Raw genomic sequence first — 14,967 nt, 5'->3', positions numbered from 1 at the left:
TTTGTTTGTGATTTTTTTTGTCCAATTCCTGCTGCAGCTGATCTGTAGGGAAAAACTGCATAAACAAAAGGTGCAGCCTTGCTATGTATTTTTATTATTGGGGTGACTAGATGACGTATGAGGATATGAGATTTTGGTCGTATCGCACAGCCTTTTATATAATGTATAAGATTGAAGGTTGGGTGTTGAGAGCAGGACCAGGCCATTTACCCCTGGAGTATTTTGGGGCTTGAGGACATTGCTTAAGGGCCTGGCAGACATGTGATTGTCTTTCAGAGGAGGGGATTTGAACCAGAAACCATCTGGTGGCAGCCACAGAGGCCTAATCCGTCGAGCCACACACCACCCCTTTATAATGCTTCTAAGAAGGTGGGCACAGTGTAGTTCTGACCCATTAAATCAGCGTAGATGTAGGACAGGCCAAGGTAACCTGCAAAGAGCTGTTTGTTCCTTAACTAATGTCCAGGTGCTTGTATAAAAGTACCCCCCCCCCCCCGCGATGCCCTCAGCCCTGTGCTGACAGCCCCCTCTCCAATTAACACCCCCAGCTGCTCCTTTTTGAATGCTCTTTGCTTAGCAGAATCCTAGCTGCTTGCTTAGCTTGTACTTCTGCCATGTTGGCCGTCCAGACGTTTATTTGACTGCCTTCAGGGCCGACTGTGTTGCTTGGAGGCTTTGCTTGCAGACCTGAGGTGTTTTAGATGGTCTCCGGTCCCATTAGAGCCGGGACTACCGACCCATGAAGGCTTTGCATGTTGATCCTCTGAATTACTAATCTCCAGCAGGCAAGCTGGGATTCAGCTAGGAAATGCAGGGAGTCCCGTACTGGGAAACAGATTCTGTGTTTGGGCTGCTTCTGGTCTTTGGATGCATGTGTGGGGTTCCTGTCTAGAAAAGGCCACTCTGGTGGTGCTGAGCAGGTCTGGTGCTTCTACCTGCTGTCCATTTGGGCCAAGTGGTGTTTTGGAATGGACTGACTGACTGACTGTCATATACAGTACAATCGGACTTCAAGGGACCTGGCGAAACAGTCCATTATATCCAGAGTTGCTGTTGCCTCCTCCATTATAGACGATATTCCGTTATAAGTGAGTCCAGTATAATGGGATTATACTGTATGTGGATGTCCCCACAATGTAATAAAAACCTTTTCCTTTGATTTGGGGACCATTTTTTTGGAAAAAGGGGAAACCCAATTTTATAAAAATCTGTGACTACAATGAAAAAAACTAAAAACGCCAAAAGTCTTTTGTATTTTGATCGGTTATTTATGGTTAAGGTTAGGGCTGGGTAGGGGTTAAGGTCATCATTGTTGGGATTAGTGTTTTCCCCCATAGAAATGAATGGAGAGTCCCCACAAAGATATGAATACAAACGTGTGTGTGTGTGTGTGTGTGTGTGTGTGTGTGTGTGTGTGTGTGTGTGTGTGTGTGTGTGTGTGTGTGTGTGTGTGTGTGTGTGTGTGTGTGTGTGTGAGTGAGAGAGAGTCTGCTGCGGTCCAGCCTATTAATCTCGCAGTCACGCTCTGCATGAGTGTTTCCCGGCTGGAAGAAACACTGATTTCATTTTTCGCACATTTCCACACAGCAGGTGGCTTGTGACACCACCCAGATTTTGCTGGTTTATTCACTTTTTTTTATTGTTTTACGTTTGGTACCATAAGGACAGCTTGGCACCGTATGTGGAACAGTCTTTACAAAGTTAAAATGGCCACAGGCTTTCTCTGTGACATGTATTTTAACTGGCTAACAGGTAACTACACCTATGCGGCTGTGAGGGATTGGCTGAAATGCGCGTGACTTTGCCATCCATCCTGGGGAGGATTTGTAACACGGCTGCACCTCGGCTCTGAGGTAATGAAAATGACAGAGTAGGAATAAAATGTGACCAATGATTAACCAGGAAGTCTCGCAGCTTGCAGAGAGACGGCCCTGTTAATGCACAGGGAGGAAACGGAGGTATAAAATGAGTGGTGATGGTTTGTGGAAGTCCTTCATCTTATGGGTGTTGGCACTGTGCTGCAGGCAATGTTAAGACCCGGGGAAGGTTCTCCACCAACGCTGTAGTTTACTCCAATGGAGGAGATTAACCCCCCCCCCCCCCCCCCCCCAATCATGGGCATTCAGTATTGACTGCGGTGCACTTTAGTTAAGTGGGCACAGGGCTGTAAATTCTGCACGACGTCATACAATATTGATTTGGCAGAAGCCTGTATAGCAGACCTGCGGTATTTACCCCCCTGCCTCAGCTTTGAGCGTTCTCTAGTGTCCCCCCATGACCCCGTCAAGGTAAAAACCATCCCAGCAAGTCTGTGTCCCGTCAGTGGCTGCCAGTGACGGGGCACATAAGAGGCGAAATAGCTCTGGTTTCCCACTTGGGCTGTGCTTGAATGCCAGTGACTCTGCCTCACTACAGTTGATGTCAGCAGAACGTGGTTCAGCAGGTTGGGCTGCCTGTGATCGGAAGGTCGCTGGTTCAAATCCCCGAGTCACACAGTGATGTCACCCTTGGGTCCCTGAGCAAGGCTGTTGTCCTCTAATTGCTTCTGGGACTGTCTGGCCCTGCCTTCTCAGTTGTGTGTTGCTTCAGATCAAAGGGTCTGCTATGTAAAATGCTACATGACTGACTCCATGAGTGACTGTGATACCACAAATAAGCCTACCTTTTCGGTTAAAGCAGCTTTAGACCTGCTCAGACACATCCCTCCTCCTGAGGTCGTGTGTGGATGTTAAGAAGCTTGTGTACCCTGACCCAGACTGCCTCGTTTTCTCCGGTATGAGTCCATGTGTGACTCTGTGGCCCAAATCTGTTGTACAAATTTGTCATTCAAATTTGTCAGTGGAGTTAATTGGAAGTCGGAATATCAGGCCCCCAGCCAATTCGGATGATGATCATCTGGAGAAGCGTCCCTGCTCGGTCTGACTCCGCTGTGATGTCACTTCCTGCAGCTGCTGCCATGACCACAGAAGTGAGCGTCACGGGTGAAGCGGAGAGCCAGCAGCAGGCCGATCAGACTGACGCCGACCAGCAGGGGCAGAAGGGTCCCCGCCCACAGGAGCCTCGTGCCCCCCCCGAGGACCCGGCCCCCAAATCCAGTCGTGGCCTCCCACGGCTCCTTTCCTCCTTCCTGAAGCGTCGCTCTCAGTACACTGAGCAAGAGAGGGAGCCTGAGCGAGAGCTAGAGGGAAGGCCGGTCCCAGAGGACCCCTCCAAGGCCCCCATCGCGGACCCAGAGCCTGAGCTGCGTGCAGTGATTGACACCGCCCTTGACCTACACTCGCTCAGCAGCGCAGAGACCCAGGTTTGCTCTCTTTAGTCCCACCTTTCTCTCTCTCTCTGGCCTTCCGACTCTCTTTCTAACTAGCCACACCCCATTCCTTTGGCCCCACCTCTTCTATATTTAGCCCCACCCCTCTCTTTAGCCCCACCCCCACTCTCTGGCCTCCCCTCCCTCTTTCCATCTGGCCACACCCCCTCACTGGTCCCACCTCATCTCTCTGGCCACACCCCCTCACTGGTCCCACCCCCTCTCTCATTGTCTTTGCACCGACCTGAGCAAGTTGTCATTCTAATTGTGCCTCATGAACGATACCTCCTGAGCATGATTGGATTGGAAAGAAAAAAAAAAATTATAAATAAATAAAACAAAAACAGCTGAGAGGGGAGCAGTCAGAATCCCGGCATCAGCACTACGTCCGTCTTCCTGATCTGGATCAGTGCTGTGGATACAGAACAGAAAGTAGCTTAGGACATCATCATTTGCCAGCATCCCCCCCCCCCACCTCACTCCGATCACGTGACAGAGGCTCGGCCTTTACAGGGGTGTCCGCTTTCTGTTTGTCACTCATGCACAGCCTGCCCAGGAGGACAGGAGGGACGCCTGCTCACACAAGGAGGAGGAGGAAGAGCAGGAGGAAGGCAGAGAAGACGCGAGAAAAGGGCTGAAGCCAAGCGGGAGAGAGCAGGAGCCGGGCGGGCAGGAGCTCGCGGTCCAAGAAGAAGTGAAGGCCCCAAGAGAGACTGAGGCCCCCGAAGGGCCCAAGGCCCCCAGAGCCCCTCGGCAGCCCCGCAGCATGCACTGCCGAGTCACACTGCTGGACGACACTCTGTATGAGTGCGACCTGGATGTAAGAGGCCGCAGCGCAGGCCTTGCACGCACCTTGCAGGCCGCCCGGTGCGGTCCGGTGTTTCTGCATGTTCTGCTCCCCAAATGAGTGCCCCTCTTCTTTACAGAAACATGCCAAAGGCCAGGAGCTGTTGACCAAGGTGTGCGAGCACCTCAACCTGCTGGAGAGGGACTACTTTGGCCTGGCCACCTGGGAGACGGCCACCCTGAAGGTGGGTGGAGCCTGGGCACTGCCAGAGTTGGTCTGGTGTAAGAAGAACAGTCACCATCGGTCCGTCCTTGGGCTGATCTGGTGACTGTGGGTTGAACGAGAGGTACTAAATAATCAGATTAGTTCAAGTGTCACCTTGGGTCAGGTTTTACTGATTGTGGCCTGTATTAGAGGGCGCTGATGTGGTCTGGAAGCATGCAGGTGAGGACAGGCCTAGCCAGAGGCACTGGGGCCTGGGCGTTGGTGCGCTGAGGGAGGATGTGAGCAGGACTAGGTGTTATGTTCAGCTTGTCCTGCTTCACAGGCCCCTGGCTTTATTAGTGAACTACTGAGTCTTTGCTTTGGGTGGAGATGACACAACTAAGCTTTCTCTGCCTGATTCAGTAACAAGATATCACATAGCAGGCTTTGTAGTGGGTGTTAAAAAATACCCTGGCTCTGCTCTGACTCGGGTGTTTTTGCCCTGCTGTCCCTGCCCTAGCTCTGCTCTGACTCGGGTGTTTTTGCCCTGCTGTCCCTGCCCTAGCTCTGCTCTGACTCGGGTGTTTTTGCCCTGCTGTCCCTGCCCTGGCTCTGCTCTGACTCGGGTGTTTTTGCCCTGCTGTCCCTGTGGTGGTATTCAGTCATAAATACCTGAAATGTCACAGTTGTTCTCAGCTGCGTGCTCACAAGTCGTTCGTAACTCCAGTACTTTGAGAAGCTTTTAGTTGGAGTTCAGCAGGTCCAACAGCCTTTGTTTGCCGTGTTTAACAAAGTTGTTTCTCTCTCTCTCTCTCTCTCTCTCTCTGAACTCTCTCTCTTTCTCTTTCTCTCTCTCTGAACTCTGCAGACCTGGCTAGACTTCACCAAGGAGATTCGCAAGCAGGTGCAAGGTGAACAAAGTCATCATTAAGAGTCCAGATGGCATTTTGCTTTCATATGCAGTCATTTGCAGAAACAGCAGATCCTGCAGCTCTGCACTTGTATCCTGTCCCCTCGACGTTTTGCTCAAACTTGCTAAATCAATTCATGTCCCAGGATCCAGCTACGACTTCACTTTCAATGTGAAGTTCTACCCACCAGATCCGGCTCAGCTGACAGAAGACATCACCAGGTAAACGGCTTCCCCAGGCGTAACCTATAGCACCGTGCAAAAAATCTCAGGCCGTCAAAGAAGATGCTTAAAGGCGTGTATACACTGTGATTTTTTTGGCTGTCCCAGACAAGCCAATGTGAAAGAATCGTGGCGATGGTTTTGGTCATGGCTCCAAAACGGCGATCCTGCATCATACAGTGAGAAAAGTTTAAAGATGAATATTGTCTCAGTTTTATGACTGAAGATTGGCTGGGACAAATTTCTGACACTCTCAGAAATTTAGTATGACCATCTCAACATGTGACTCCTGGAATGACCTACGTCTGCTAACCAACCAAGACGTTTTATTCTTCTATACTTGCGTGTCGTAGCGTATGATTTAGTAGATGTTAGAACTGTACACCATCTGTACCGTTTACATTCATCAAACTTGATGTCGTACCCAACATTATTAGATCCTTGTCACACAGTTTGACTTGCAATAAACATATATAATTACTGAAATCGCAGTCTGTAGGAGGCTTAAAGCTACTTATCTCGGTAGTAACTGTATGTTTGCTCACAAATGATAACATTGGAGTATAAGCTATTTAACAGTAACACGATAAAAACTAATAAGACTGTCTTCTTTTCTCCAAAAAGTTACCGATATCTAGTTGGATGGCTAGACGAAAAATATATTGATGCATTTGGATGGTTGTGGCAAATACTGAGGTGGCTTTAGGAGAGGTTTAGAAATGGTTTAGCTGACATTTAAACCTCATTTTCTTTGACTTTTGCACGGTACTGTAGGTTAAGCCCCGGATCCTGCTTTGGGGACCTGTTTTGAAAGCGCAGTGTATGAGCTTCAGTTACTCTGCGTGGCATTATGTATGTTGTGCTGCCATGAGGTCACGGGTCATACTCGTGCATAGAGTTTTCCCAGAGCGCGACGCTTTGGTTTACGGTGCCATCCGTCCCACTTACCAGCATCTGGTTTCCTTGTGTGGCACCAGGTACCAGCTCTGCCTGCAGCTGCGTAAGGACATCCTGAGTGGTAGTCTTCCGTGCTCCTTTGCCACGCTGGCCCTTCTGGGCTCCTACGCCGTCCAATCAGAGCTGGGAGAGCACGACCCGGACCTCCATGGCGCAGACTACGTCAGCCAGCTACGCCTGGCCCCCGGCCAGAGCAGGGACCTGGAGGAGAAGATCACGGAGCTGCACCGTAGCTACAGGTGAGGCCTTGGAGTACGGAGATCTTCCGTGAGTACAAAGCTGCCCAGATGGAGACCTTGGTGGCACTGTCCTCCTTTGTAGGTCCATGAGTCCGGCCCAGGCGGACATGATGTTCCTGGAGAATGCCAAGAAGCTCTCCATGTATGGAGTGGACCTTCACCAAGCCAAGGTAGCTGCTTTTGCATATTAAGTCTTTTTTAGGCAATTTCAACCATACATCATATTAACTTTGGCCTGTTGCCAAGCAGATTAACTATTTTTGTAGTAGTTTTTCTTTCCCTAAAATCTCAAACGATGATGGAAAATTTTAACCAAACACTTTGTCTTGAGCAGTACCACATTCACCGAAATTACACTTTGCTTTGTGGCATTAGGTTAAACTGGGTTTTTTGAAGAATAAGAAACACATTAGCTTCATTGGAACATACAGCATGCCTCCTGGTGGTGGTATGATGCTATTGCAGAGCTCAGCTTTAAGTCTTTTTCCAAGTCTAATGCTCTGGCATTAACTGGGGAGAATTGGTTTCACCAGGATAGATGGTTTGCCATAGAGGTTTAACCTGTAGCTGCCCTCGTATGCATATATGAAAAGTGTAAAGGTGTGTCAGGTATCACACATATCTGGGCAGGACCTGGAAGGGGTGGACATCATGTTAGGTGTGTGCTCCAGTGGCCTCATGGTCTACAAGGACAAGCTGCGCATCAACCGCTTCCCCTGGCCCAAGGTCTTGAAGATCTCCTACAAGCGCAGTAGTTTCTTCATCAAGGTCCGCGCATCAGAGGTAAACCACCTGCTCCGGAATCCACTTACAGAACCATCTCGAATTTAATCTGTTTACCTGACACTGTAATTTTTCTTTTTGGTGAAATTCTTTCTTCTCTCTTTGCACCACAGCAAGAACAGTACGAGAGCATGATTGGATTTAAGCTGCCCAACTACAGAGCCTCGAAGAAGCTCTGGAAGGTGTGTGTGGAGCACCACACCTTCTTCAGGTGGGAGGGCATTATCTCTGTCTGTCTATGTCTGTCTCTCTCTCTCCCCCTGTCTGTCTGTCTCTCCCAACTATTGTTGGTGTGTGTTACTCTGTGTACCTGTGTCTTTTTAATCTACCAGCATCGTTAATCTACCAGCCTTGTGTTTTGTCCCCATAATGCAGGATGGCTAGTTTTTAGTTCAGCGATAACTGGTCACTGATATCTGTACATCATGACATTTGTTATGCTTCCTTGGGTGGGACGTCCATCACACCATTCCTGTCCTGCAGGCTGACCTCAGTGGAGGCCACCACACCTAGGAAGTTCCTGGCACTGGGATCGAAGTTCCGCTACAGTGGCCGCACCCAGGTTCAGACGCGTCAAGCCAGCTCCTTGATCAACAGACCCGCCCCCCAATTCCAGCGATCAGCTAGCAAGAGGGTGTCGCGGAGCCTAGATGGAGGTGTGTGTGTGTGTCTGTGTGTGTGTGTTTCGTTAACCCCTGAGTTCCCTTCTTAACTTCACCCTACCTTTTCAGAGGAAATTGAGTCTGAGCAGGGTACATCACTGCAGCTTGCACAAGATGAGCCAGAAGGTAACTGGTGCCTTGTGTCCTTCAGCATCTTGAACTACAGCTCAACATTCTTCCGTGTGGTTCTTCCAAGTGACATTTCAGACGGCTTGTTTGCGCCCTGAAGTTGACACCCCCCCCCCCCGCTTTCATTAATTCACTTCCCCTTGTTGGCCACTCTTCTGCTGGTATACTAACTTACAAGGAAGTTCTAACCAAGCACACCTGCTTCTGCTGTCAAGAAGGCACCCGACAGGAGATGATCTCTTGTACATCCTCTCACATCTGGTGTATCCAGCTGCTTGGTCCATGCTCTGCTCAGAGTAAGACCGTAGTTCATGGGCATCTACTGGGCAACAACCCTTCAGTGGACCGCTGCCTACTTGTGGACCATCTCTGATGTCTCCACACCAGTCTTCGCTTAGCATGGCTCTGCTGTTTCCCATGCTAATATTAGCATCCTCAGTGTCCCAGCTTTTTAGAAACCCTTTAGTTAATTCCTTTTACGTTTGTTAGCTTTTTTTTGTATTTTTAAGCCCTTCCTGAGTACCACTTTGTCCATGCCCATGTTGTTGTCTGTTTAAGACCTCCAGTGGAGCACAGTTGTCTGGAGGCCTCCTTAAATGCCAAGGAAAGGCATTAATTTGTGACGCCATTGCAGAAAAAAAATGTTGAGTTCAGAGGAGATGCCATTTTGCCTCATGTGTCCTTTTAAAGATGACCTTCTCTGGACAGTAACCTATATAACAAACCCCTTAATGAGCTCTGACTTACTGCAGACTCCTGTCCGTTTGGTCACTGTGAACATTGCGCTGGGCTAATCAGCCTGGCCAGCTGTAGAGAGAGAGGATGATCGTCTCTCTGCTATATTTCATCGCCTTTAGTCCCTAACACCTCTAACCGATTGCCAGTAAAATGCACTAAATAGCACACATGAATAACCGACCTGCTTGTAAAACTCTGATGGATCCTATCTATCAGGGCCACCAGCAACTCACAAGAATAGCTTTTCTGCTTGTTTGGTTGACTTGCACATGGTTGCCATGGCAAAGCTAATGCAAATTAGCTCCATCCTCCAACTGCCATTGTAGTGTGCAAGCCAGCCGTGGTATTGTTGCTGTATTGTTTCTATAGAAGACCATGTCTAAATGGCTGATGTTCCCCACGATGTGTTTGCTCGCACAGCCCCTCCCTCCGAGCCCATTCCGCTTGCCCCACCCTCACAGACCCCCACCCAGCTGGTCACGGAGTCCAGCTCACACCAGCCACACCCGTGGACCGATGAATGGTTTGCGTTGTTGAGCCAAGGTGCAGCACTACGACCCTCAGACTTCTCAGGTACTCAGGTCCCACCAGCTGCTTTCAGCTAGTTGCCCACCCCTGGAAGCCACTTCCAATGAATGGTGCCTAGAGTCAGCACGTACCAGGAGTTTGCTTTAATCGCATAATCCACAGTCCCTCAAGGTCTTTCCCTCAAAATCTTTCACATGGTGCTCCTTAACTCTTTAACCCTCTTGGTCTTACGTCATCATCATTAGAGGAAAACTTAATTTTTTATGTGTTTCCTGAGGAATGAAAGACCCCACATGCAAAGCTGTTCTGGTCATCACTTGGTGATGGGATGGAGGTCATGTGACTGCCTGCAGCAGACCTTCAGGGCTGCCCTGATGTCTTCCTATATGTTTTCTAGCGATGTGGCAGGATGACTGGTTTGCAATGCTGGACCCTCCCCGTCCTGAGTCAATACTGCCCCCCCTTCCAAAAGGTAGCGTTTGGTCCTGCTGCTGCTTTTCGCTGATCACTCTGTCCGGCAGACACCAGCTGTACCTATGGGCAGTTGCATGGTTTGTGCATTTAACACGCGTGACCGTCTTCAGCCGCCAATGCTCACCAGCACCGTCCTGCATCCGTTCTACTGCCACTGTAATGTTCTAGTACTCTGTGCCAATTCACAGGTAAGTCTCAAATGTGGCCATATTCAGAAATGTGCCGGGACCCACCCTGTCCCACAAGCTTCGCCAGCTGCTCTTTAAATCCAAGCCTACTTAAAGATGAATAGTGGTCCAGTCAGATACAAATGATGAATTAGTGGCTCCACCCGTTGGTGTCAAATCAGCAGTGCTCTAAGTGGATACATGCTTGGCTCGTTCGAAATTTTTTTTCCTTTTACATCCCTGCGTTCTGCTTCTTGCCCATTGCATGCATGTGAAAACGTAGATACTCCGCACTTCTCCAGCACTGTAGTTTTACGGTCTTTGCAACATCTCCAGCTGAACGTGACTCCAGCTCTCTGAGGTCTGGGATGGACACCTTGCAGCGATCCCTGATGGAGAGCGAGGCAGACGGCTCACAGCGTGAGTTTGCAAGAGATAGACTCTCACAAGACTGTTGAGGAAACTCAAGAAAAATCTATAAAATCTATCTACTGTGGTTTGAATTTTGGAGGGGAGAGTTTTTTTATTTGCAAAACTTTGTATGAAATGAGCTTTTGGCCCTGATGGATAGTGGAGAACGGGTGTTGCCTCTGTCCTGGAAGTCTAATTAATTTCAGCTTGGGTTTGCGATGTAACCCAACCATGAGTCGAGTGGGACACAAGCGCAGTCTTTCGTTGATGGCTTGGTTTCTCCTGTCACAGTCACCCTCCAGGCAGAGGTGCAGGTTGAGGAATCAGGACTGAAACGGCAGGTAAACGCACTGATCAACAGCATGCAATTCCTGGAGAAAGAAGAAGCTGATGGGTTTGTGGTGGTACACCGCACCCCCACAGAACCCATAATTACACCTTCAGGTATGGTCTCCTAATCCTGCCCAAGCTTTATAATCTCCTGCTTTGCGAACAACTAATAGCCACCATGTCCTTTGCCAACTTCCAGTGTGAAGTGGTATCTGTGTAGAGCCCAGCGATACATTTCTACAAGCTAATTGATTACATTCGCAAGAGGACCGTAGTCTATGTGCTGTGTCCACAGTGTGAGCTCAGGCATGGTGTAAATCAGTCTTGGGATTCTAAGAAGATGGTTAATTCTGCTTGTCAGTTAAGCTGATGGGAAGCACTCCAGAGTATTCAGCTGTAAGTTCTTGGCTGGTCGTGGAAACAACAGAGCAGAAAATACATCAGAAGGTAAACATTGTAGAGGAGACGACAAAACTGGAAGAGGAAGGAAGGCCGACTTATCCGTCAGTGCAAGGTATCTACTCCCCTCACTGCAGTGTCAGCTTTGTCTGCTCCTAATAAACTAAACCCTAACCTACAAATAATCCAGGCAGGCTCCACACTTTGCGGAAACTCCTTGAAGACCTATTCGCTTTCATCAACGTGAATTTTGGATGACTCTTCTGAACGTTGATTTGCCACCATATTCCTTAGGGATTCTTTTTTTTGGCAGTGTCACCATTCCAAAGAAGTTATTAATATCCTCATATAGACACGTTATGATTTTATCAGATGCTGTAGACGTGAGGAGCCAGAAGAGTGGAATGGTAGGGTCAGGGAAATTAATTCCTCAGTAGTCTGTCAGATTACCTTCATGTGGGCCGGTCTCTTGAGAAACTAACAAAGGAGAAATGCCCTTTCTGTTTTTCAGGCAGGGAAACCTGCCTCCTGTTTCCAGAGACTAATGAGCCTAAAGTGTTAGTTATTTTGGTAGCCAATGAGCATGAACTGGCAACTCTTTGGTAGCCAATGAGCATGAACTGTCATCTCTTTGGTAGCCAATGAGCATGAACTGTCATCTCTTTGGTAGCCAATGAGCATGAACTGTCATCTCTTTGGTAGCCAATGAGCATGAACTGGCAGCTCTTTGGTAGGCGATGAGCTTAAACATTCTTATAAACAGCTGGAATTTCAAGTAAACATGAAGTAAAAACCCCGAGTTTGAGTCTCCGCCTGGGTCACATGTGTGTGGAGTTTGCATGTTCTCTCCATGTCGTCGTGGGGTTTCCTCCGGGTACTCCGGTTTCCCCCCACGGTCCAAAAACATGTTGAGGCTAATTGGAGTTACTAAATTGCCCGTAGGAATGCATGTGTGAGTGACTGGTGTGTGAGTGTGCCCTGCGATGGGCTGGCCCCCCATCCTGGGTTGTTCCCTGCCTCGTGCCCATTGCTTCCGGGATAGGCTCCGGACCCCCCGCGACCCAGTAGGATAAGCAGTTTGGAAAATGGATGGATGGATGAAGTAAAAACCAAGGATGGCTTCACGTTACACGCTGTGTGTTTTGTGTGATAAGGAGCTGAAGGAATCGTTGAAATCATGGACGATATAGATGATCAAATTCTTTGTCGCACAGTGGCCATCGATGCAGACAAGATGGACAACTTGGGTTATGTATAATATGAATGTCTGCAACATAATGGAGTAGCTGTCAAAGGTCAATTTGCTTTCACAGTGGTAGTTGAAGCAAATCCAGAAGAGCTACAGCAGGATTGCTCTTTGCAAAGCTTGGCTTCCCACACCCCACTAAAACATAACCATAATGTCCCTTGCTTCTCGAGCTGACTCACCACCTGCAAGTGAAGTGCACTGAATAGCATCCATAACTAAACCAGTCTGCTTGTGCAAATCTGATGGATCAGGACTACCAGCAACTCACAAGAAGAGCTTTTCTGCTCGCTTTGTTGACGTACAGATGGTTGCCATGGCACGCTAATGGTTTACAAGGCTGGACCCTATAAGATGACTCCATCCTCCAACTACTATTTGAAGCTGTTGAAGTTGTATTGTCTCCAAGGCTGATGTTCCCCATGATGTGTTTGCTCGCACAGCTCCTCCATCCGAGCCCATTCCGCTTGCCCCACCCACACAGACCCCCACCCAGCTGGTCACGGAGTCCAGCTCACACCAGCCACACCCGTGGACCGATGAATGGTTTGTGTTGTTGAGCCAAGGTGCAGCACTACGACCCTCAGACTTCTCAGGTACTCAGGTCCCACCAGCTGCTTTCAGCTAGTCGCCCACCCCTGGAAGCCACTTCCAATGAATGGTGCTTAGAGCCAGAATCTGGTTTTTGTGAAGTACCTGGAGTTTGCTCTAAGCTCATAAACCGCAGTCCCTCAAGTCGCAGGTTTTTCCCTCAGATTCTCCCATCTGATGGTCCTAACTTAACTCTTTAACCATCCTACGTTTGCTACGTTATCGACGCTCCTTCCCGTCACCCTTTAGAGAAGAACTGCTCAATGTATCGTGTGTTTCATGAGGAAAGTAAGACTCACCGGGAGACGCTGCCTTCAGCAGACCTTCAGGGCTGCTCTGATGTGTTCCTGCGTGTTTTCTAGCGATGTGGCAGGATGACTGGTTTGCTCTCCTGGACCCTCCCCGTCCTGAGCCAATACTGCCCCCACTTCCAAAAGGTAGAGTGTGGTACTGCTGCTGCTTTTCACTCTAAAGTAGTCAGTCATCTGACATTTTTTTTTTCCAAATGGTTTATTTGCTTTTTTTTTTTTTAAAGTATTCCAGTATATTGTACCAACGCTCGGCAAATGGTCATGGACAGCTGGACCTGGTGTTTGTGCATATTTTAGACAACTGCATTCTCGCTTCCACAGCGTTGCCGTTACACTGAGAGGCTTCTTGACCTCGGCTTGAGTCAGAGCTGTTTGTTTGTTTGCATCAGTCACGCCAACCCAGCATGTTCCGGAATATCCAAAGGCGAGTCCTTCTACGAGTGTAGAGGAACGTACAAAACCGCTGGCTCCGGAGAGGGTACCGACAGTGGAGGAGATAACACAGCTACAGGACGTGGAGATAGTGGATGGCGATCTCCAGCGGTTTGAAAGGTTTCTGGAAGGACTTCAGTCGGCACGGAGAGAACAGAGAGACGATTGGTTTATCCTCATGGATAGAGCTCCCTCAGAATTTACGGTCAAAGCGGAAGGTATTTATGACTGAACTGGTACATGTGGCTTCTCTCCTTGACCGCTTATGCCAATTGTCACACATTTTCACAGAAAACGCAACAGAAGTTTGAAAAGAAGCTTTTGGAAGTATTCAAAGATTATGTATAAGACCATGTCTAAATGGCTGATGTTCCCCATGATGTGTTTGCTCGCGCAGCCCCTCCATCCGAGCCCATTCCGCTTGCCCCACCCACACAGACCCCCACCCAGCTGGTCACGGAGTCCAGCTCACACCAGCCACACCCGTGGACCGATGAATGGTTTGTGTTGTTGAGCCAAGGTGCAGCACTACGACCCTCAGACTTCTCAGGTACTCAGGTCCCACCAGCTGCTTTCAGCTAGTCGCCCACCCCTGGAAGCCACTTCCAATGATGGTGCTTAGAGTCAGCACGTACCAGGAGTTTGCTTTAAGCTCATAAACCGCAGTCCCTCAAGTCACAGGTTTTTCCCTCAGATTCTCCCATCTGATGGTCCTAACTTAACTTTTTAACCATCCTACGTTTGCTACGTTATCGTCGCTCTTTTCCGTCACCCTTTAGAGAAGAACTGCTCAGTGTATCGTGTGTTTCATGAGGAAAGTAAGACTCGCTGTATACAAAACTGCTTTGATCAGCACTTGCTGATGGGATGGAGGTCATGTGACCTGCAGCCCCACGCCGAGGAGATGCTGCCTTCAGCAGACCTTCAGCGCTGCCCTGATGTGTTCCTGCGTGTTTTCTAGTGAGGTGGCAGGATGACTGGTTCGTACTGCTGGACCGTGCCCATCTTGAACCAATACTGCCCCCACTTCCAAAAGGTAGCGTGTGGTACTGCCAGTCTTTCACTCTGAAGTGGTCTGCTTTCTGGCAGTGTGTTCCTGAACAACCATGGAAAGTTCTTGAGCATATTGTGTGAAAGCTG

At 48.9% G+C, this 14,967-nt stretch overlaps 1 protein-coding gene across 10 annotated transcripts in view; it reads left to right on the top strand.

Annotated features, from left to right (window-relative positions):
• epb41b (erythrocyte membrane protein band 4.1b) overlaps positions 1-14,967 on the top strand; it is a 46,144-nt gene that overhangs the window by 15,132 nt on the left and 16,045 nt on the right. For 4 of the 10 annotated variants that reach the window (XM_049025054.1, XM_049025052.1, XM_049025056.1 and 1 more), the window contains 21 exons: positions 2,949-3,301; positions 3,855-4,127; positions 4,234-4,338; positions 5,167-5,209; positions 5,355-5,430; positions 6,408-6,626; positions 6,709-6,796; positions 7,257-7,409; positions 7,523-7,620; positions 7,893-8,065; positions 8,141-8,197; positions 9,359-9,511; positions 9,864-9,938; positions 10,444-10,527; positions 10,810-10,962; positions 11,210-11,362; positions 12,937-13,089; positions 13,447-13,521; positions 13,785-14,045; positions 14,225-14,377; positions 14,789-14,863. In XM_049025054.1, the coding sequence (XP_048881011.1) occupies positions 2,957-3,301; positions 3,855-4,127; positions 4,234-4,338; positions 5,167-5,209; positions 5,355-5,430; positions 6,408-6,626; positions 6,709-6,796; positions 7,257-7,409; positions 7,523-7,620; positions 7,893-8,065; positions 8,141-8,197; positions 9,359-9,511; positions 9,864-9,938; positions 10,444-10,527; positions 10,810-10,962; positions 11,210-11,362; positions 12,937-13,089; positions 13,447-13,521; positions 13,785-14,045; positions 14,225-14,377; positions 14,789-14,863 (2,965 nt within the window). In that variant the 5' untranslated portion in view covers positions 2,949-2,956. Of the gene's footprint in view, positions 1-276; positions 370-1,752; positions 1,854-2,948; positions 3,302-3,854; positions 4,128-4,233; positions 4,339-5,166; positions 5,210-5,354; positions 5,431-6,407; positions 6,627-6,708; positions 6,797-7,256; positions 7,410-7,522; positions 7,621-7,892; positions 8,066-8,140; positions 8,198-9,358; positions 9,512-9,863; positions 9,939-10,443; positions 10,528-10,809; positions 10,963-11,209; positions 11,363-12,936; positions 13,090-13,446; positions 13,522-13,784; positions 14,046-14,224; positions 14,378-14,788; positions 14,864-14,967 lie in introns of those variants that run through there. The other 6 variants (XM_049025055.1, XM_049025051.1, XM_049025058.1 and 3 more) reach the window with 6 other exon arrangements.

This window comes from Brienomyrus brachyistius, chromosome 9, assembly GCF_023856365.1.
Source record: "Brienomyrus brachyistius isolate T26 chromosome 9, BBRACH_0.4, whole genome shotgun sequence".
NCBI classification, from domain to species: Eukaryota; Metazoa; Chordata; class Actinopteri; order Osteoglossiformes; family Mormyridae; genus Brienomyrus; species Brienomyrus brachyistius.
The sequence above is the reverse complement of the archived record's forward strand: the minus strand, read 5'-3'. Positions and strand labels throughout refer to the sequence as shown.